General features: G+C 38.6%; 3 protein-coding genes across 3 annotated transcripts; 2 read left to right on the top strand and 1 right to left on the bottom strand.

The window, feature by feature from the left end:
• Positions 1 to 13572: 13572 nt before the first annotated feature.
• Positions 13573 to 14914, top strand: LOC145225411 (uncharacterized). Its single transcript, XM_080092097.1, has 4 exons — positions 13573 to 13710; positions 13781 to 13928; positions 14284 to 14390; positions 14709 to 14914. The coding sequence occupies exons 1-4, from the start codon at positions 13593 to 13595 to the stop codon at positions 14798 to 14800; spliced, it is 465 nt and encodes a 154-aa protein (XP_079948223.1). The 5' UTR covers positions 13573 to 13592; the 3' UTR covers positions 14801 to 14914.
• Positions 14915 to 16243: 1329 nt separating this feature from the next.
• LOC145223615 (putative MFS-type transporter C09D4.1) lies at positions 16244 to 17680 on the top strand. Its single transcript, XM_080090015.1, has one exon. The coding sequence runs from the start codon at positions 16244 to 16246 to the stop codon at positions 17678 to 17680; it is 1437 nt and encodes a 478-aa protein (XP_079946141.1).
• Positions 17681 to 18118: 438 nt separating this feature from the next.
• On the bottom strand, positions 18119 to 20514 carry LOC145223956 (putative MFS-type transporter C09D4.1). The gene has a single exon (XM_080090371.1). The coding sequence runs from the start codon at positions 20086 to 20088 to the stop codon at positions 18652 to 18654; it is 1437 nt and encodes a 478-aa protein (XP_079946497.1). The 5' UTR covers positions 20089 to 20514; the 3' UTR covers positions 18119 to 18651.
• Between the last annotated feature and the right edge of the window lie 2858 nt (positions 20515 to 23372).

Below are 23372 nucleotides of genomic sequence, written 5' to 3'. Positions count from 1 at the left end.
CGGGCAAGGAAATGGAAAAGGCTGGTTTCTACCACGTGAAATAAATGTTTTTGTTAAACTTTGCATAGGCAATATTACCGTTTTTCAAAAACAATGAAATAACAGTTTGCCTTCAAACCAAAGTTTACATTGTTCATTCTTACGCGGTTAAGTTAAACCATAGTCAAAATCTTCTTCATACAATATCACCTAATATCACTATGCAATCAAGTACGTATACTGATTAGGTCTATGTCAAAAATTCGTCTGATTGCTTGTCGCACATCAAACGGATTGCAGACAAAATGCCATACGGTACACTAGCGTCATCTAGCGGATAATAATAAAAAATCAAAAAACAAATTTTACGTTTGCACTTTTAGGGCACAACCTATTGGGTTGCATTTGTACTGCTACCAGAGACTACTAAGCTTAGTCTCTGACTGCTACTGTCTTTACCAATTTCGCACATGCGGTGCAACCCCACTTCCGTATGGGGAAACACTCGAATTTCGATTATATCGCTTGGGGTCAGTATGGCGCTCTGGTGCTGGTTTTAAATAATCGCTGTGGTGTGATGTTACGCGAGGCAGTGTTGAAACGTCCTCATAATCATCGTCGCGCCTCGTATTCATTGTGTGAAACTTCTGTTGTCCGGAAACAGAAGCGTTCAATTTTCGTTCCATGGCTGACCGCTGTTGTCTCGGTCTTTGAGTCTGGCTACGACCGAGACTGCTGCTGTTACCATGAATAGCCGGTCGGCTTGGCATGTGTTGTGAGCCGTGCATATCAGTATAAACGCTATCTTGTCCTATTGCACCAACATGGACTTGAGATTTCGAAAACATGTCCACATAGTCTTGACTGTCATCTTGGTCTTGCCAGGGCATTCTCGAAGCCACGTATGGATCTGAAGGTTTTCGAAATTCTGCTTGAGGTGGACGGATAGTCGGTGCTTTTTTCGAAACCACGTTTGGTTTCTTTATCTGATTTTTCGGCGGTTTCCAATTTGCTGGGGTTTTGTTTTTACTTTCGCCAGACATTGCAGTGTAGATATCGTCGCTCATTGGTTGTTCTTGAGTTTTGGTCTTAGAGTTTCCAGTCATTGTGAGGTATATATCGTCGTCAGCGTCTTGTGCAAATACTACCTCAAACATTTTGCCTTTGCGAAAGGGTTGGCTCAGTCGTCGAACGCCTTTCGCAATCGAGTCTTGAAAGGCCCGTCCTTTGCTGGCAAGGTCTTTTTCTCCATGGCGCATTTTTACATGACCAGGTTGGGGTGATGAAATAAAAATTTCGCCTGATTGACTATTATCAATTTTCGTACGATCCTGTAGTTCTTTGGAAGGTCCTTCTTCCTTTTGGTTGCTGCAAGATTTTTCATTGTTTGTGTGATTTCCATCATTTGGAATTCTTGTAGCTATTTCAGTTTCTTCTGGTTTCTGGATATTTGACTTGGTCGCAGTTTGTATCTTTGTAGATCCTACGTTTGTTGATCCGTTTACGAATTCAGAAACGATAGTTTGAATTTTAAACAAATCTTTTATGGTGCTTTGACGCAAATCAACACTTTCTGACCTTGTGTCGTTCCGTTTCAGGAATATACTGCTCAACGATGCTCTATCGCTTTTTGATTTTCCATTCGATTTGTAGCTGACACGTACGTCATTGTTGCCATGGAAATCGGGCGGAAAACTTGCCCTTCTCTTTAGTCTTAAAGCAGATGAAGTTGAGAAGACTTGATCTTCGTGTTGTCCGTAAGTGGGAAAGTCAGTGCTGTTTGCAGATTTAGGAGACTTTTGACCTTCGGAGCCAAACTGGGTCGTTTTGTATGAAACTTTGGTTGGTATTCTGTGATTGTTACATGCTTGCTCATCCTCAGTTTTGGGTGCTTTGGAAACGGGCGGACTTTCGTCAGTTTCTAATAAAAAATATATATTTTAGTTTAAAGTTTTGCAGAACCTGCAAGTTTGTTTGTAAGGTTACCTTCTTGGTAACTTGCGTTGTAATCAGGTTTGTTTTGTAGACGGTATTTAAGAGACAAAGCTTGCATTTGTCTTTTTCTTACTTTTAAAATTTTTCTTCAAAACAAAAAACAATAATTAATTGTTAGTTATTTTTTGTTACTATTGTAGGGTCTAATAGACTTGGAAACAAACCAAAAATAAGATCAGTAGTTACATATTTTGTATCATGCAGTCGGAAAAAGCGAGTCACTACCGGGATTAGCAAAACATTACCTAAGTTACGTCAATATAAAATGTTGTAAACAACTTTTTGTTTACGCCCACCTTCCGCGAGTGATGCGCCACAGGAGGAAACAACCCATCGTCACCAGAAGCGTTCCAACACACGCACCAACTGCTGAAATGATTGTCACCTGTGTATGTGTTAAACCTCCGCTTGGTGGCACTCCAGACACTGTCTCTACAAATGTAAACAGTTTTTTATTAACAATATATTACCAAGACAATGTAAAAAGTATAAAACTTGGTGAGATTTGATAACAACGTTTTTCACACTTATACTATCAATGACTGGTTTCACTTGCTTTAATTTTCAACTGCTGACGGTAAATAAGTAAACAGCCATTTACCATTACTAGTTGTTGTCGGTGCATCGGATGTACTTGACTCTGTGCTGAATTTGCTTGACCCTGTTTGCGTAGAAGCACTTGCCGTCCCTAAACACGAGCAAAATGCTTCTAGTTTGAATTTGTCTATTTAAGTATTCACAAAAGGTTGACTTTGTACCAATTGCTTTCTCCGGAGTGGTCGTATCACTATCGATAAAAGTTGTAGTCTTCACAGACGTAGCAAACGTAGTTGTTGTTTCGGTAAACTGTGTTGTTTGTAAGCTTGTATTCCGCTCACAAATCAACCTGCTTAAAAGTACGTTTAGTACAAAATACCAACGTCAAGATTTGGTGAATATATTTCTACCCTGCTGGCGTAAAACAAGATATATTGCTGATTTGATAAATCATTTCTTCTGTGCCATTCATTTTGATCACACCCAAACAGGTAGTGTTTGAACCTTCGTTGCTGTCGTTATCCGTTAAATTCGTCCTGGCAACGTAGAACGTGTGGGGTGCATCTAAAACAGTAAGGCTGCCATTTAAAACCGTATCTGTACAATGTTTTAACAACGTTACCAGTCAGATTTCCTATTTCCCCCAAAAGGAAATCGAGAACATTTTCAGATTCAACAACTACAAGGGTTGCCAACATCTCTTCACATAATCCCAGCGCTGCGGAAAAATTGCTGACGGTTCTAAAGTCAACTTTGTACTCGTGGTTGGCGAAATTTATCCACTCTGCTGCGCCAGGTTGGCTCAAGGTGATAGCAACAAGGAAAAACAATAAGAATGGCGCCATTACCACTTAGCTCGACAGTTGCGCATCGTTCACACAGTAAAGTCAGTTTGTTGATACTACTTTGCCTTTGCCTTGCTTGCCTCAAACTAATAACCATCTGTACCCATGTACGGCAAAGCAAGTGGTTTTCCAGGCATTGTGACTACATTTTATTTTTGAATACTTCCACACAGCGCTTCTCACGTCACAATGAGTGGGTTTAGCTGCATTGAATAGGCTGGTTACTTTGAGATCAGCCAGTGGGCGGAGAGGACCATTTAAATTTTAATTCATGCTTGTCACAGATGTTTTTCGGCCCTGTAAGGGTAACCAACAAACCCCCAGTACTGTTGCTCTAACTTTAAGATGTTGCGACTTTTAAATGCTTTTAAGATGAATTTAGCGACAATGGCATTTCTTCAGTCAACACGGCGTATAGCAACTTGTAGTGTGTGAAAATCAAATGTTTTTTTGAAAGCTGCTGAGTTTACTTGAATTTTTAGTTATATTTTCATTTATCGACAGATAATTCCCGAAAAAGGCGTTTCTATTCTAACCGACGAATCTGCCACATCAAGTTCCAAACAAAAAGATATAGGCTATTAGGCAGAAATCAATCAGAAAAGTTAAATTGGACGAATAGCAACCATGTCACATTTTTTATGTTTTTCTTCGTACTGATAAAAGCGATTATCGCGGAGTTACAATGTGCGCAGAACGCTGGGTCTAAAGCTTTAAATAGACATAACGACTGCAAGTAAATATGCTACCGCCTGGAAGTGACGTCAAAATTGCAACACAATACACTTAACAGTCATGATATTCTTTTGCCGATGGCTATTTGCTGATAAATGAAAAAGTGTGTGGTTTTCCTACTGTAAGACTGAAATGCTATATTGCGTTTTGTAGTGTTTGTGGATGTGTCAAATAATACAAATTTCTATTCCAAGATACAACCAACAACAATTTTTTTTTTTTAGTTTCCCAAAACTAATGTATTTTTGCTTCCATGGGTAGTTTACCAAAACTAAAATCTTTGTGCATTTTTTGCTTCTATGGGTCGTCTTTTCTTTTGTCCTTTTCTATGTAAATTTACAATATTTTCGGATGAAAAGGATAAATTTGAAATTATATGACACGTTTTTAAATGTGGTATACTGCAGCAGTTCATTTGCCTTTGCAAAGGATTCCATTAAACTAACAAATAAACAGTTCAGTTTTAAACGCTATACGTTTTAAGCGAATGGATTGCCAGGCATTATTCTTGATATATTGAGTTAAATATACTGCTTTTAAAACTCATTCACTTTTTAAACTAAGATAATAGCTAAAAGTCATCAAGCATATTTCATTCGCGATACAACCGCAGTCAAATGCACGGCGGAAGTGGTGTCAATTTGCAGATTCACGTAGATAGACTGAGAAATGGTCGTTAAGTTGCAGACACAATTAAGGGTATTACGGACGAATACAGCAAAATTGCGCAACTTTAGTGAATACCCATTAGCAATTTTGCACATATATCTTGACCCGTGTCGTTTTTGTTCATTTGGTAAATGTCAGCACCAGCCTATCGAAAAAAAATAAACTAAAAATGTTTGATATTTTAATTATGACACAAGGGTCAAGTATGACGCAAGGGTCAAAAATCGACACTGATTTTCCGTGAAAGTGATTTTAGGAATTGCAGTGATAGTGATAGAACATATAAGCTTTTAGCGATTTCCAATATTGCAACAGGGTACTTGTAACTAAGAGTGTTAAGTTTAGGCCGCAAGGTAATTAAAAAACGTCTTTGATAGACTTAAAAAATACCTTACAAAACTAATTAGGTTTGTCCTTGTTAGAGAAAGCGAAATAAGTTGTAGAAAAAAACAATTTTGCCTTATTAACAGGAATTTGGCTTTGAAAAAGAAATTGGTTATAAACAAAAAATATTTTTATCGCGCAGATATAATAATCTTGTAATAAAATGAACAGACTTGCGGTAATCGTTATTTTGAGTACACTTGTTGGCAATTGCCTTTCTCAGTGGCATGTTTTAGGCGAGTTTGAGTACTTTATCGGTGGAACAGTTGACACCTATTATCAAGCAGAGGAAAGATGTAATGCTAGTGATGCCATCCTGGTTACAATAAAGAGTAAAACCATTCAGGACTTTCTTATTGAGAAAATCGGAACTGCATCCGGTAAGAAATTAATCAAAGAATATATTGGAAACAAAATGGCGTGCTTGATATCGCTCTTACAAATTTGGGCACTAATCAGGATTTGGCAAAATAATTTCTGTCTAAGGAGTTTTATCGGCAATAGGCGCAGGGCATTTATGGGTCGACATAGGAATTAGGAACAAATTACAACTTTTTAGAAAAAAAAAAACTAATCAAAAATAAGCCAGGGACATTAAAGGCGCTATATCAGCCGGTCACCAAACATTCACCACCATATGGCAAAAGGCAGGCTAAAAAAATCCAGCTCAGTGGAGAATGCGCCAAAAGTTGATGTATGCTGGAGCTGGACATGTCAGCTTCGCAGTAGGGGATCGCCAGATTGTTTAAGATGAACATAAATTCAAGACTGGGACAAAACAAACTATTGTCATTTAACTGTTTTTGACTGTTCATAATGGCCTATACCATAAAATGTAACATTTTACTTTGGTATTTCAGAATATCCCACATCGTATTACATTGGCTTGAAGAAATTCTACGAGACAAACGAGTGGATTTGGTCTGACTCAACACCACTGGTCGATGCAGATGCCCAGTGGGCGTCAGGAGAGCCCAATGATCTCGATCACGAGGATTGTGTGATAATGGGATGGGTACATGCAGTTGACCCTCTCTACAGGTGGATTGATATTGGCTGTAATGAGTTCCAGTCGAGGTACATCTGTCAAAGGTCTCTACCAGGTAAGCAGGCTTTGGAAATTGTTAAAATCGACTGCATAACGTTCGGTGTACACAACACGTGATAAAAACACGTGATAGTTGATCATCAAAGGTGCAGTCACGGGACTGCTTTTCTGACAGAATAAGCTGACGTGAAATACTGGATTGTTCCTGAAGCTTAAAAAGTCGCTTGAGTAAAATTTGTAAGAGGGAAAAAACGCATTGTAGCAGATATGTATTATTATTATGTTGTTGTGCCAATTTAACAGAAACAACAACTACACTTGCACCGACAACAACGGCAGAACTAACAACAACATCCACAACAACTACAACAACAACAACACCTACTACAACAACACCTACTACAACAACACCGACAACAACACCAACAACAACAAAACCTACAACTACAACAACCACAGAAGAACCAACAACAAAACCTACAACTACTACAACAACCACAACACCAGCAACAACCACAATAGAAACAACCCAAATTCCGACAACTACAGTCCCGGTGACAACTACAGAAGAAATACCGACAACGACGGAGTCAACTACAACCCTGAAAGAAACAACAACAGACATAAGCACATCAGGTAAAAAAAACCTGAAAGATCAGTAACTTTTTGACAATTACTGTTGTTAGAGCCTAATTTCTTTGCGGAAATAATATCTACCCAAGGGCGTCCGCACATAGGGGCAAATGGGGTCAGCTGACCCCCCCTGGAAAATTGTTGGATGAAAAATGATTATACGCTTGCTGTTCAATTTCTTTAGTTTTTTGACAAATGCAGCTATATGGTGATTTGTGGTTCGTAGATATCAAATTAATTGATTTTGGGGATTAGTGCAGAATGCTCAAATCTTTTTAGGCTCACTGCAAATCTCAAATCACCACATATAGGCTACTGGTAAACTGCATTTACAGCTTGCCACACTTCTACCAGTCCTTGGCAGATTGAAACTAAGCTATTTCAAAAATCGCTAATTTTCAAATTTGCTGTTGACATAATCACAACCAGGGGCGTATCCAGAAATTTTTAAAGGGGGGGGGGTCCAACATTTTATTTTGGGAATTTCCCTAATGACGTCATTAGATCTCTTTGCGGACCCCCAAATCACAAACACTGATAAAAATGATAAAATGTCTGGATGGTGTAATGGTCAACCCACCTTGACCCCCCTAACCGAAAACCTGCGGACGCCCTTGTATCTACCCCATGCAAGCTGCAGCTTCTTTCAAAATGTAATGGAAAAGCGCTTTAAATCAAAGACATTCAACCCCCCTTAATTGGTCAAATAACCTAATTTGCATTTTCTGTTCCGTATTAATGCCCTTTAGACTAAAAATGGTAGCTACCAAAACAAAAATTATAATCAACCCTTGACACTAACTTTATTGATAAATCAGCAGTGTTTCACAATTTTGCGTTAGAATCTACAACTATGATCAGTCAAAACAGACTGTTGTAAAAAAGACGTGTATATTTCACTCTTGTGGGATTTTTCAGTCACTTAAACTAATTGCTATTCAATTAAAGGTGACTTAACCATAGTTACGTTCCCTCAAATTTCAGTAACCACCGACACAATTACGACCAGTGGTAGTTCAGCCGCCACCACGACCACCCAAACCGTCCCTGTCACGACATTGATAACGTTTGATGAGACCAGCACAGAAACAGCAACAAATTCGTCAATTGCAGAAATGAACACAACTTTTGCGGTGAATACAACTGAGGTTCAAGACACAACTGCTCTGTTGACAACCAGCGCCCCAGAAGGTGGAAAGCCTAATAAGTTGCCCCGCAATTTTGATCCGACTGCAGGTAGACAGGAGTCGGATGAAAACGAAAGCACATGCATTTTTGTGAATAAATTATGCGCACTTAGCAAAGATATGGCGTAAGAACATTTTAACGTACAGACAGATAACTGGTTTGTGTTTATAGGCCCCTGCGTTCTTTGTTGGCATAAGGAAGGATCACAACATACTGACATATCTGACTGATTTTACTTCAGTACATAATCATAATATCAACCGAACAGTTTTGTTCTAAAAGACTGCTTGTTTGTCCGATATCATCCACAAATTAAGCAAAGATTGAGTCCAAAATTTGTTAGAGGGCACATAGTTTCTTTCTTGTATTGATAGGTCTATATTTTAACATATAGATTAAATTAGCCTGTAAAAATCATCCATTGCAATTGTACATTGTATTTGAAGCAACCGAAAACGGATCAGAATCGGAGCCCGGTGTCGCTGGTGGCCTTGATGACCCATCTGGGCTTCTTACTTCACTTGGCACGGCTGGAGGGGCAGGGTTGATTGGGGGACTTGTTGGTGTTGCCGGGATAGGTTTAGTGAAGAAATTTAAAGGACTAGCTGGCAACGCGTGAGTTGGTGATTTTTATCGCCTTGTATAGTATAATTAAGTTGTAATTAACTTGTACATAGTCCTAGTCATAAACATTTCGATCCATTTAATCGTTACAAGTGACTCGATTTACTCGACTACAGTTTTGACAATATTAGTAAAAACAGGCCACAATATGTGAAACATGTCGCAGTTTGGATCAGTTTATTACAAAAGGTTGCATTTTTTTCTAATTTACCAATTTTTTACCTCAGTTCCTGCAAACAAAAACTTTTGTTAATATTTATAAAAAACTTGCAGTTCGAAAGAGTCGATCGAAAAAGCAAAGGCAAAAAAGAAAGGTTAGCAATGTTTTATAAATACTGCATAAATTTCTAACTGCCGTAGCTAAACAGCGACCTATTTTTTGCAATAGATTTTGTCAACAAGTCACAAACTGCCGTACGTAAGAAACGTGCACATGCAAGTAGAGAACTGGAAAGAAAAAGAGGTGCGGTTAAAGGTCGGGTAACTGCAAAAAGGCAAAGGGCCACAAAATCTTTGTCACGCAAAAAGACAAAAACTTTGACCAGCAGTAAGAGACAAAAAGTGGTGCAAAAGCAAAAACGGCGACCGAAGAAGTCAAAAAGGGTGAACGAGGAAACATTCTGGGATGATGAAGATGTGGAAGAGGAATTTTATGATCAAGAAGAGGATTATATGGAAACTGAAGAAGAAAACGATGATGAAGACATTGACGATGAGGACTATACTGAGTTTGAGGAAGAGGAAGATGATGGGATTGATGAAGAAGAGTTGGGAGACAACTATGATGAAAATGATGAATATGTTGATGAAGAAGACGAAGACTACGAAAACGAGATTGAAGTTAAGAAAAAAACAGCAAAAACTTTAAAGAACTCCACAGAAAAGGGCAAGAAGCATCTGGTAAAGAAAAATGCCTCAAAAGGGAAAAATCAACCCAAAATTTTAAAGCAATCTGAACCAAAAACCTCAACAAAATCACCAGGCCAAAAATCAGTGCAGAATAAAGCTCCCCGCTCTAGTAAAACCTCCAAGCAGGTAAACAGCCAAACACTGAGACAGAAACCAACAAAAGCCTCAAACACGACAACGGAAAGAGAATATTGGGAGGAAAACGAAACAAAACCGAACCGTAGAAAACCGAAGACACAGGCTACTCCAAAATCTGTTCAAGAATCAAAAGTCAGTCGCACTACTGCGCCGAGTAAAGCTTCCAGTCAAGTTACAACGAAAACGTTGGACGACCAGAAACAACTAGCACAAGAAATGGCGGCGAAAAAAATAAAAGCAAACAGGAAGGAGTTAGCGGGTAAGTTTTACGTTTTTACCAAATCGACGTTTAAATACATCCTAATGTGACAACTTAACAAGTCAAGTTAAATTTATTTGCATTGCACTTTGTTAAATTGTTATCGTTGAATGGTTTCGTAAAACAGCAAGAAAAAGTCAACGGGCACTATTTTTGCGTATAACGTGTCCTTGTCATATTGTTTGCCTGTAAATAATTGTTTTGGGCTAACAGAACGGGAAAAGAGACAAAAACCTCTCCCACCCTTACCTAGTGAACAAGAAACTGAGATTGATGACTCGTTTGACGATTCAGACGCCGATCAGGAGGACTTTCCCCCCATAACTGGTTAGTCCTCTTTCCAAATCACCCAAACTCATTTTAAAGTGGCGATTTTCAAACAAAAATTATTATCTGTTTACAAATTAAAGTAAGTTATGTTTTGCTTTGTCTACAAACACAAAGTAACAATTGCTATTTATAAATGGCTGCGAAACTTCGGTAACCATGCCCACTATATCTTATATATTACGCCTATATTTATTTTGTCAGTTTTAGATCAATATGTTTTAAACCACATAATCTCATTTTACAGCGGAAAAATCGTGGACTAATGGGATCAGAAGTCCACATTTTCAGGATAATCTGGAAACAAAATCAGCTGTTTTCCCGAACAGAGGAAACCACCTGGTTCAACCAACCAGGGGTCAAAATACACCGGCGGTGAACAACACGATCAGCCCACCAAGTAAGTAGAAAATATTTGGTGTCAGTTCCACTATTATTTACAAACAGTAAGTTTTTCAAGAAAATGAGTGCAACGTTCAGAAACGAAATAAACTAAACAGTTGGTCTATGGGTAACCAGTGCCCATGTTGTTTCACAGGAACTGAGCGACAAATTATCACCTATACGAACAGGTTTCAGACGTCGGCAACGCAATCGTTCAAAGGAAGTTTCATCAATAAAGGGAGATCAGGTGTTTATTTTAACCGCACGAACAAAATAAACCAAACCAAAACATATATTTTTAAACCTAAATACCACCGATGAACTGATATTAACCATCTAAAGATGGCTTTGCTATGTGCCTCAAAGCAGAGGTCATTTGTGTAAGAACCAGTGTACCCTACTTTACGCTTGGGTCATCAAAAACAAGTTGGGTAATAATAAACAATAAAGTAGTGATAACAAATCGTTTCTATAATTATTAAAATCGTTACCCAGCGATTCTATAAACGTGGCAGGCGAGTCATTAAAATCACATCAAGTTTTGTTTTGCTTTTGATTCTAACTAAGTAACTTCAATTAGGTACGCCAGGCTTCAGTAATTGGCGAGGCCACGTCAGTAACCAGGGATCAAGAAATGACAATATACCTTTGACGTCATACGTTCCTTCTTCTCTTTCGTCCTCAGGTCGTGACACTGATGCATACTACATCGAAAAAGGTACCAGATCAGATATGGTTAAGTCATTTCGGTTGTCATAATTTCAAGTGGTCAAAACAAAAGTCTGAAAATTGGACAAGTGTTTGGGGCAAGCGGGTACATCGGTGTCGACCATGTAGCCCTATAAACACAACAATGGCTATACTCGCAACTGCAGTCAATAATGCACATATACATCGAAATTATATGAAAAAGTAGTAGTTCAAAATCCTACACATCAAACACCCTGCTACATAAAACAAACATCACGCTCAGCGAATTCAAACTTTCTGGACGTTGAGTGAGCTTTGCCAATACTTTTGGTTGTCGCTTGACCACAGGAAATTTAGTCTACAAGTCACACCACAGATATTTTAAGATGAATAGAGTCATATTAAACGATATGATGAAAAGCTAAAAAAAAACTTGAAAAAACAACCAGGAATAAATTTGCCACAGTTTTTCTGAAACAGAGATCCTCAATTCTTTTCTTACCGGCATCTCTTTCGAATTGCTATTGTTTGCATAACCAACAGATTTTTTGGAATAACCTATACAGAACTATTTACATGCTTTTAATTGTTGCAGATCAATCGGATGAGCATGAGTACGACAGTGTTCCTGTTGTTCGATCAACTGCACCAAGTTTTATACCAAGATATTAACGACTGTACCGGCCAATCCAAATCGATAAAATGCAGTATTTTTAACAATTGTGAATCAAACGATAAAAATGTGTTGCTGATTTAAAATGCGTTGCAAGAAATAAAAAAATGATACAGGGTAATCCTCAACAAGGTTTTAAGATCAAGCTGAAACCGCTCTATGAAGTTAGCAAGCGGAAATTTTTTGTGAAGATTTTTGTTTAATAAAACGTTGACACTTACAAGCAAATGAGCTACAATGCTTGGATTACAACGACTACTGGGTTGCAGATTTAAGTTTACTGTACCTAATTGCAAATGCGATATCACGAGAAAACAAATAACGCCATGCTTGTGAAGTCAGCTTGAATAAAAAAAATTAGAAATCTTTTGAACCAAAAAATTAAAGTGAAAATAATAGTACTTGTCAAGTTAATGGAGAAATAGCAACTCTTAATATACTTACGTCAATAATGACGTTTTCAGTCATTACTATCATAGTTTCACCGATTTACTAATTGCTTCTTATGAAAAGTGCTGCGTCAACATTTGTTTGAGCAATAGGATAGTTAGTCTCCACCTTAAAAGCACTCATTAAAAATCATTTTAGGCTATACATCAACCTTTAACTATTTAGTTTTATGGTTGTATTTGGGACAAAAGTCAATCATCGAAATCGTTTGTAACAAACAAAATGTCCGATGAAAGAGTGTACCCTATAGATGCAGATTTGGCAACGTGGCATAGCATTTCGTATTTTATTTTTTGGCAACGTGGCATAGCATTTATGATTTGGCAACGTGGCATAGCATTTCGAATATATTTTCCTTTTCGTTTTTGCAAATATTCAACATTAAATGACACAATGAGTCTTACAATAAAAAAGTGCTGCAATAGTTAGGACGGTTCGTTTTGCGTTAACAAAAAGAAATGGTTTGGGTCTAAACTTTAAACAACTTCTCCGCTAATAACTTTTGCGATCGTCAACTAATGGAAAGAAACGAGTGTTGGCATGGTGAATCCAGCATCACCGAAATAATCTATAATGAAGATTCTCTTCAGAACGAATTGTTGTAGGCTTCCACACGAAGCTTTACTGGCATTAGGCACTTTTACTAGCTGGCATATTCTGGCGGCAACAATAGACAACAAACCAGGCGGACTATTTATGAAACCATTTCGTGCGTAGGCAATAAACCGGGATGACGACACACTTATGCAAGTAGGTTGCAACTAGTAATAGCATACAGCTGCTAGTGAATGATTGAGTCTGTATTATAGGAACTGTCAGACTTCTTTATGGACCTGATTGTCGGTTGAAGCTGGTTTAATGAAAATCAGGTGTGTCTCTATGTCAGAGATGAGGTTTAAGAAAAGGATGGCAAATGTAAAAATAATGTTTGCCTGTTTGTAATTTAAACTTGTTAAGCAAGTTTGGTTTGAGTTGTTTCTATGTTATGTTCCTCAAGGATTTTCAAGGGTTTCATGATATGCTGTTTTGAATCAGTCTTTTTCAACAAACAAGGGTATTGAGTAATGAAAAAAAACAGCATCACGCTTTTTTATGTGAGGTCGGTCTGATGAGGCACATTTCGACATGTTACTTAATGCAACAAAGGCCTCCTCACTCGAGCATGAGGACGAGACTGAGCCGACATCAGTTATGTTTTCTTTATACTCAACCGGAAATACACCGACAACAAATGTTATACCAAGTAAGTAGGTTAGACACACACATTTATTCCTGCAGCAAATGCAGCAAAGTCCGACATTTTCAAATTACAGGTTCTTCAAAAACTTCGACTGCAGCTCATGCAAGCAACACCACATTGGTGACAGCCCTTGCTGCAGTGTCCGCAGCGTTATTACTTGCCCTAATTCTTGCGCTGACTTACATCTTTGTTCGAAGGCGGAGGAGAAGGAACCGACAGGTGTAAGAAATTGTTGGATGAATTCAATCAGTTTGCACCATTTTGTGCAAACCTTATGTACTTTTAAATTGAAATTAAATGAGTTCCGCTAAACAACAAGCAGATGATGAGACCTATGTGTGTTGGTTTAACATTGTAAGCTACCAGTGGAAATCAAAGTATATATGAGTGTGCCGTGATCGCTGGTCTGCATAGACGCTTCAGGGCTGATCCCAATTATGAATTTATGTTCATCTTAACTGCTACCAGTGGAAATTTATATATGTCGGTAATTTGAAAACAAAACTCGCGATTGCATTCCGATCGAATGTCTGTCATCAGACCACTCGCAATCAATCTAGTTTTAATTTCATCCAGATTCTTCTATGACATTATGACGCAGCGTTCCAATTTTCCTATCGACATCGATGAGGTTCCGAGAAGTGATATTCTTCCAGACGAATTCTTAGAAGATGACCTCGCCGGTAACTGAAACATAAGCTTTGCTTTTATTGTACACAGTTTCTGCAGTGCTCCTATAGTATTTAATGGTCTACATACGTTTCCCTTAATGATTCTCCCTAAATGTACATTAATGCACAAGGTTAGTTTTTTTCACACAATAACTCATTTTTGACAATAGATTTACCCTGCTCTCAATGTTAAGCGGTAGCAACAGATATTTTTGTTTAACCTTTGCATTTTTTCAAACACCTCAGCCTACTTGTTGGTTATTGATAAAACAGCAAAACATTAGCGCAAAGGAGTAACGATAATGAGATTGTTTGCTGATTTTTGTGCAGATGGTGAGCATCTGCGCTTCACCCTTGAAACACCAAGTCCGTACGGGTTTCAAAGTAGCCGTTACCTGCGTACTACAGAAGATGCACCGTAGCACCGAGTAAATACTTGCTGCGCTGAAAAACCCAATATTTTTGTCAACGTAATTGTTTGTTTTTACGAAAAATTTCGATGGAGTTAAACAAAGTTCTCTAATTATCGCAGATTATCTGATACTGTTGTGGTCAGGATTTAAGTTTTAAATGTGTCTTTAACTTTCATATTAGGAATATATATATAACTCAGCTCCTGCGCCACCTATCGAAAAGTAGCTCCATGTGCGGCTGACGTGAGGTATGGTGTAAGTAGCTCTATACCAACAGTGGAGGGCACAATTGGTGGATAATGGCCGAACGCGGTGCAGCTACACCGTATTATAAAGCATTATGTGACTGGGGCTCACAGTGGGATTGGCGCATTGTGAGTAACACAACTGAGGGTGGGAAGTTGGTTGGACCAGTTTGGAGGCTAATAGAACTTACCACCGTGCTGGGGAAAGAGGGTGGGATTCAACATGAAAATAAACCACCGAAGGAAACCCTTTTGTGTATTTTCAAGCGCCAGAAGGAACCACACACACACAAATCGATGATTAGAATAAGATCCTAACTTTGGAGTATTATTGCATTGGTAATTAAGGAATTGAACTTTCTCCTCTGGTTTGTACACCGCAGGTATAGTCGAACCAGTTGTTGACCTGTATTACTATTAGACAACGAATCGATCATTGTTTCCACAGCATAAAATGTTATCGATCATTTGCACCCTTCACATACATCCGTTGTAACTTGTAATAAATAAATGGACAATATCCGTGTACACGGGTGTGCATGTGGTTTAGGGGTCCTGCTGCTGTATGTACGGAGCAAATGTATTAATTGCATGCTACCAAAGATAAACAAGTATTTGAGTTCAGTAAACGGCGTTTGAAATTAGTAATGAAAACGTCAGCAAACTGCGTGGAACTTTAGCAACATAACTTATATATAAGTTTGGCATTACGTAACCCGCCACCATTGTGTGAAAACCGTTTGTTTAGAAACGGAAGAGCAAAACGATTATAATACGACTGCAGCTGCAAACAATCAAACGGATTAAAGGGTAAATCTTTGTTCGCAAAACTTCAGCAGAGCCACGATACATATGGCCGCACAAACAATGAAAAAGAGCAGCAACTCCTTAGTGGCGGATTGGCGTTCCTTGGGTAAAAACTTGTATACAATTAACTAGTGCGCCATGTTTGGCAAGGTCCGATCCAGCATGTAGTTGAGATCATAACAGCTGGACTACGGTTGGCGGGAAGTTATGTCTCATCTAATGCAAAACACTACGCAAGTTAGAAATTGTTTAGCCAAAGGTACCTGAGAGAGAATTTTTGTTCACAAGCACAACACACCTAAACTAAGCAGTAACAAAAACTTATTCTTTTTAGCCTTATTTTAAGTACATTGTTATGCAGCATTTGGGCAAAAAATTAGGACGAATATAACAAGGCAACATGTTGAACAATATCACCAACAAAGAAACGGACACACAGTTATACAAAAGACGATGGCTGTTCTTGGGCATTCTGACGCTGTTACAAATACTATGTGGGATATCGTATTCTGCTTTTGGCCAGATCAGCAACTTTTTTGTCGCTTACTTCAGTGTCGGCTACGCCCAAGTGGACTGGATGACAATAGCTTTTAACATTGCACCCATATTTACCACTTTACCTTTAGCTTGGCTGCTGTTTAAACAAGTTATGGGGTTGAAAGTTCTTGCCATTATTTGCGCAATATCAGTAGCAGTGGGGTTTTCTTGTATTGCGATTTCTTTGGCCGGTTCGTCACTTTTTGGAATCGGCGTCATCGGACAAACAATCAACGGCTTTGCAGCACAAATTATTACTGCAATTCCACCAGTGTACGCAACCTTGTGGTTCCCTGAAAACGAAGTAGGAACAGCAATTGGGATTATTTCGATGGGTTTGTACATCGGTAACCTTGTAGGTCTTATTGTGCCATCGCACCTTATGAAGCTAAGAATGAACAACTTGACTTCTGCGGACAAGCGATACTGGATGGTAAAAAATAAATACACTTTGATTTGGATCTACTGCGTTTGCATCGCAATAGCAACATCTGTTGGCGTTGTCCTTGCAATTTTCGGAACAGATCTACCACCTAAACCCCCTACTGTGGCCCAAAAACTTAAAAGAAATCAGACTCCTTCAGATCTCAACTGTCCTGCGTTCTGGTCCCAGACAAAAACAATCTTCACAAACCGCACTTTCATTTTGGGCACTTTGGTATTTGGATTAATTTTCCAAGGCACCACCGGCGAATTCACAATGATGTCACAAATTATTCAACAGTTCGCGGAGGCGAAGGGGCTCTCCCTGAAGCATGACGTCATAGGTGTGTACGTCATGTGTTTCTACTCAGTTGGAAACGTGGTTGGGACGTTGATTGGAGGCAAATTGGTCGACAAGTACAAGCGGTACGACCGTCTGTCGATAGCCAGCAGCCTGGCGTCGTTTCTAGCCGCTGTAATTGTAACACTAGGGGTCGTCTTTGCGCAGTACATCATGCTGTACGCCGGAAATTTTCTGTTAGGCTTGTTTGGGCAAATTACCATGGTGGTTGTGTACGACATATCAACCCAGCAGACGTATCCCATTGATGAGACGGTGGTTAGTGTTTGGCTGATCGGGGTCTTGGCACCATTCGGAATATTTTTTGGCGAAATCTCCCGAGTAATATTTAATTCGCTCGGCGGCATAGCGGTTGTGGTATTTCAGAATGTAAGTTTTTTGATGGCTCTGATTCTGACTTTCTTTTTTTCGCCCGTATACGGACGCTTCGACGTTCTTGAGAATCCAAATCTCAGTGAAGTAGACGAAGTGGCAGAATCGGCAAAATTGATCAATGACACACGCGAAAATAAATGATTATTATCAGTGATCGATGTTGCTAAGTCACATGTTTTTTTATGTTCGTAAAGCATAAAGTTACGAGTCTATAGTCTACACACATAACGAATTTTTGGAATCGTATGAGTAAGCTCCATTTTTCAAACAAAATGAAATACAAAGTTACACACAAACTAATTTGATTACTTAACTGTTTCTGGTTAAACCAAAATCAAACTCTTGTTTAGGTAAACTAAAAACTCTGTTTAAGCAACGACAACAAACATTAGACAGGGTTTATATTTTTAATGTTATACTTTGTTTCAGGTCTTTTTGCGATTGTTTTATATGTTTACCCTCTTTATGCACTTTTAGGGAAATACATCACAGTTATTTCTTCGGAACATCCTTAACTTTGCATTTTATAAATACAATAAAAGTTTTCACTACATGTAAAAACATTTTTTGTGTGTGATGTGTGAGAACAAGAACATCATCTAAAATTTGAATTACTACAATATTTGCATGTTGATACGAAAGCACTCAATCCAAGGTAGAGAAGACACACGTTGTCAATACCTTATCAATCATGCTTGCTATGAAGGATATGTTTCTTTTATTTCGTTAGCAAACGATGTTGCGAACATGTTGCGTAATTTGGAGATGTATATAACAATAAACGGAAACTATGGCAAAGGCAATCTCCTTCAACGTTCAAACAATTAATACACACGTCAATATGTCTGGTGTTGAAAACAATCTTCCGTGATCAAATGCTGAAAGTGCATTTTACGCAAAAATAACATTGCTGTTATAATCGCGGTGTCAACAAATTTAAATACACGTGCACGATATTTAAAGCCAACTCTGTGAACGCAGAAATGCAATGTCATTTGAATCTTGGCGTAATTTTAATTTGGTTGGAACTACTTCAATGCAGAAGTTCACACAAACATCGTCATCATCGAACCTAAACGTACGACGTTTAAGAGTTGCATGGGACAGGGTCTTTATTCCACGTTACCATGTTGAACTAGAGCTTGTCTTTCTAAGACCCGAGTATTTTCATTTTGATCCGATTCCGAAGATTCTTCGACATCCAATCGCCCATATTCAGGTGAAAATAAAAAGCACAACGCAGCACCAACAGCAAAACTTCCACTTTGAAATAAAAGGACTCCAGTTCCACCAAAGGATTTAAATATTAAACGACCAATTGGGCCATAGAAAAGCCCAAAAGGAACTGCGATGCCTATCAACCATATGCTGACAAACGTTTCATCAACAGGATAAGTGTGTTGTGTTGTCATATCGTAAATAGTTACCAAAGAGATCTGGGCGAAAACTCCCAGCAAAGCATTCCCAACGTAAAGCAACTGGTAAACAGCAAAAACGGATCCCAATAAAATGATTAGTGTGGATAAGAAACACAGAAAAGTGCCAACTATGCTCAGGGTATCGTAATGTTTCAGTTTGTCGACTAGTTTACCTGCAATTACGGCACCAACAGCATTTCCCAATGAATTGAAACACATTGTAAATGAACCAACAATAGAAGGTTTCAAAGTCAAATGGCTTCTGTTAGAAAATTCTCGAACTATTTGTGACATCATAGTGGTTTCCACAATGGGTGTTTGAAAGACAATGGCAAAAACCAACGTCCCGCAAAGAAATGTTCTGTTGGTCAAAAGAAATCTTATTTGCAACCAAAATTTAGTTGAAGTTCGGTTTTTAGCAAACTCTTCGGAGCATCGTTTGTTCTTCTGTGCAATAGTTGGTGGTTTCGGTGGAAAATTTGTCACAAAAATGCAAATAAACAAGCCCAGACCAGCTGCCACAAAAACACACGTGCTATAGATCCAAATCAATGCATATTTGTCCTGTTCTTTCCAACGCATAGAAGTGGAATTTGCATTGCCATGGACTAACGAATAAGTAGGAACCAACAAGCCTATAAAGTTACCAATGTACGTGCCCATTGAAGTGACACCAATAGCTGTTCCAACTTCATTTTCAGGGAACCACAAAGCAGCGAATGTCGGTGGGATCGTCATCACCAGTTGTCCAGAAATTCCACCAACTGTTTGACCGATCACGCTCAGAGCAAACAAAGACCCGTCGGTCATGGAAATAGCAAAACAAGCAAATGCTATTACGCTGGTAGACGCACAAATGACAGCGATGCCTCGAAATCCTAACATGTTACGAAAGATAGTCCAAGACAATGGCAATGTCAAGAATATCGGTGCCACGTTGATGGCCACAGTTAACCAGTCCACCTGTGTATAGGTTACGTTAAAGTAGGAAACAAAGAAGCTGCTTATCTGGCCAAACATGGAAAACGAGATCCCAGGAAAACACTGAAGCAATGTGAAAAACACCAGAAAAATCCATCGTCTTTTGTACCTTGTCAAAGTTTCTGTACTGTCTTCTCTGTATTCCATCATTTTAAAGTTAACAACAACAACATATAGCTCCAAGTCAGTTTTGCAAGGCCTCCTTTCAAAGAAACATGACGTAGGCTACACGTCAAACAACGTCATACAATCACAAGAAAATCGGAGACATAACAAACAGTTACCTCCCTCTATGACCGTATGTATACTATAACAGCACTGCCTAAACCGTTTTTGTAGCTCATATGCAGTGTATTGATTCCAGCAGGCCTCTCTGTTGAAAGAATGTTTGACACTACTGTATATCCACAATCTTTCTGTGAATAATGAAGCCGTGTGGTTCATTTCATAAACAAACAGTTTTAATGACCCACGTCCTGCTAAATATTTAGTCTCAAATATACAGCCGGTAAATCAGAAGTTTAAGCACAAATGATCCAATAAACTTACGAAGCTGGCCAAGAAACTTGTCCTAATTGTCCATATTGCCGCTGCGCCTCGACCCATATACATGTGAGAGCACAATAGACCACTTCTGTCGAAACAGGATGTATAATTTGAAGTATATTCCGGGACGTTTGAATTGGTCACACGATTGATAGGCGTAGGTATCCTGCATTTAATCAGGCTATGCAACTGTATCGGTACTTTTAAAATGTTACTTAAACGTACAAGAAACTATAGGAAGTAGATTTGGAAGCGTAAAGGACCAGGTTAACACCAACAACTTTAGCCATGGTAATGGTGTAGCAGCAGTTTCCTGTTTACAGCATGCGCTATTAGTATATGGTTGAATTGAATAAGTTCTTTGACTTGCGTATTACTTCACATATCTTGCTCTATTTGCTATAACATTGTGATTCTCGTGATCCAAATTTTTGTCACACCCAACGATAGCCTATTATACTACCAACAGTGGTCCATGCAAGTAAAGTTAGTCCTCTTTATGCTGAAATCAGTCTATTCATGTATTTCGATATGATCCAAATTTTTGTCACACCCAACGATAGCCTATTATACTACCAACAGTGGTCCATGCAAGTAAAGTTAGTCCCGGGAGTATCCTGGGTTCGAATCCCGTGAACGACAAAGGGCAATTTTCAGTTCTCGGACTGCCGCCTGATTGTCGAAAAATACAATAATAATAAAGTTAGTCATCTTTATGCTGAAATTACCAAAGTAGGTGAAAACAAGCTGCATAGAGACAATAATGAAAAGCTGCACGGCTCTATGCTTTTACATATATACAGGTGAAAACAACTTATTGGTAAATTAAATATGCTTTCATGCCACAAGGCAAGCATAACGAGAGAACGCCATAGTTGTTGACGTTAACCGTTTACAAAGTATAAAACATGCTCTTACGCAGTATGACAAATGGTAGAATAGCAGCTACAGAACAATGGAATATGCGAACATTTAAATACAAACAAGTGAGGTCAGGTAATGCTAAACAAAGTTGATGAAATTCTGGACATTTACTCCCAATCGGGTCGTTCCTGATCGATCAGAATTGAAGTTGTTTCCATATAGTCACTTCAACTTGCAGTTGAAGCAATGGCAATGCGTCCGTCAGGGCTACCATCTTTGTGCTTTAAAATGCGAGAACAGCAAAGCCACTAAAAGACTTGAAAAGAGCTCGGCCGATATCAGCAAACACAATTCCAGTGGGAAAACGAGGTTTGGTAGGAAGATCAGTTGCGAAAATTACCAGCATGATACCCACAATAGCGGAAATCAGTCAATGTATGCAATACACTTCAATAAATGTGATTTGAAAGTAAGCGACGAAAAAGTTGTTGATCTGCCCGAACGCTGCAAAAGCCACGCCTAACAACATTTACAACAGCGCCGGTGCAGCAAGAAACAACCAGCGTCTTCCATAAAGATGGGTGTCTTCACTTGTACAGCTTTTCGTTTTACCCGGTTGGTTTTCTGTCAAAAGCTTTTACTCTGTATAAAACTAAGAGAAATGAAAAAGCACCAATTTTAGCACCTTATGCAATTAAGGTGGAGTTTGACCAACCTCACAGCTTGTTATCCTTGGTATTACTATTACTGTTAGCGTTTTAACACATAACGTAATAATGTTAAAAAAATCTGCATGGCAGGAAAGACGCAGAGAGGAAAAGACTAGGCTTCGCAATACAATGCAAAAAAGTCGCAACTGATTTCTGCTGTTTTTCGAAAGTTAAACTGATACTGTTTGACTATGTACTTTTTTCACGGACCTACAAAGTTCCTTAAAACTAAAAATAATAGCCTGAAAAGTGAAATTTTACTTGTATCCAATTGTCGACACGTATGCTTGTCTAATTGTGCACCAAAATAAAGTGGGTCTCACCGGCTGGTGGAGCCGGGGATACCATACAAATACTTAAGCACACAAAAACTTTGCAGTGAGACAACAAAGTTGTCAGTTTATGAGTCAGTTTTTTTTGGTCATATTGAGCAGCATTTCCGTTATGAATTCCGTTCCAAATAAATCTGTAAGTTATGTATTCATTGTAAATGATGACGTTATTACGTAAAAGAAAAGCGCACTTGACTCATTTTATTTCCCACGCAATTGTTTTAAAAGTATACGTCATTTCATTTGAATTTAACGTCATGGGTGTGAACAATGTGTTACTAACCAGACGGTAGAAAGCCGTGTTCCTTGCAGTAGATATATTATCTACTATGATATTATCGCAAGTCGGTTCGGTATGAATCTTTTGAACAAAACGAGCTTATATCGGGCTTGCTTTATACCCGGCTATGGTGATGTCGTAATGTTACGCTGGTGAATCTTGCTTTCGGGCCTAAACCAATGGGGACTTTTTTTTACAAAAAGCTCCCCGGAAGGTTTTTTTGACTTTGTTTACGTCATTTCATTTGAGTTTGATGTCATGGCTGTGAACAATCCGTTCTCTAAACAGACGATAGAATGCCGTACCCTCTGCAGTTGATATATCATCCATACTATTGTTAGTCGGTTCGGTATGAACCTTAAGCTTTTAAAAAAAAACTAACTTAAATAGGGCTTGTTTCACCCTTAGCTACGTTTATGTTTTAATTCTGTGTTGTAGTTTCAAAAGCATATGTAAGCTTCCTAGTTGTAGCAAGCACAGGTTGTAAGCGGATCTTGGCCGTAATAGTTCATTCCTGATACCTTTCCGAGACGCATTTTTGTAAACAAAGTCCCAAAAATTTTCGGCCAAACCTATTCGGGACTTCAGGAATGTAGCCTACTTTAGGACCAAGATCCGCTTAGAACTGTGTGCTTGTTGCAAACTACAATTAGCAAGCTAACATATGCAAGCACTCTGACTGGTATAATCTGCCTTTTAATC

The sequence above is a fragment of the Phallusia mammillata genome, chromosome 4 (assembly GCF_965637545.1).
Source record: "Phallusia mammillata chromosome 4, kaPhaMamm4.hap1.1, whole genome shotgun sequence".
Taxonomy (NCBI): Eukaryota; Metazoa; Chordata; class Ascidiacea; order Phlebobranchia; family Ascidiidae; genus Phallusia; species Phallusia mammillata.
Note: the sequence above shows the minus strand (reverse complement) of the source record. Positions and strands in the feature narration are given on the sequence as shown.

Coding starts and splice junctions, on each gene's coding strand:
- LOC145225411 (XM_080092097.1), top strand. CDS start 13,593: ATGTTACTTAATGCAACAAAGGCCTCCTCACTCGAGCATGAGGACGAG. Junction 13,929..14,283: donor AGGAGAAGGAACCGACAGGT/GTAAGAAATTGT, acceptor AATTTCATCCAG/ATTCTTCTATGACATTATGA. Junction 14,391..14,708: donor CTTAGAAGATGACCTCGCCG/GTAACTGAAACA, acceptor ATTTTTGTGCAG/ATGGTGAGCATCTGCGCTTC.
- LOC145223615 (XM_080090015.1), top strand. CDS start 16,244: ATGTTGAACAATATCACCAACAAAGAAACGGACACACAGTTATACAAA.
- LOC145223956 (XM_080090371.1), bottom strand. CDS start 20,088: ATGATGGAATACAGAGAAGACAGTACAGAAACTTTGACAAGGTACAAA.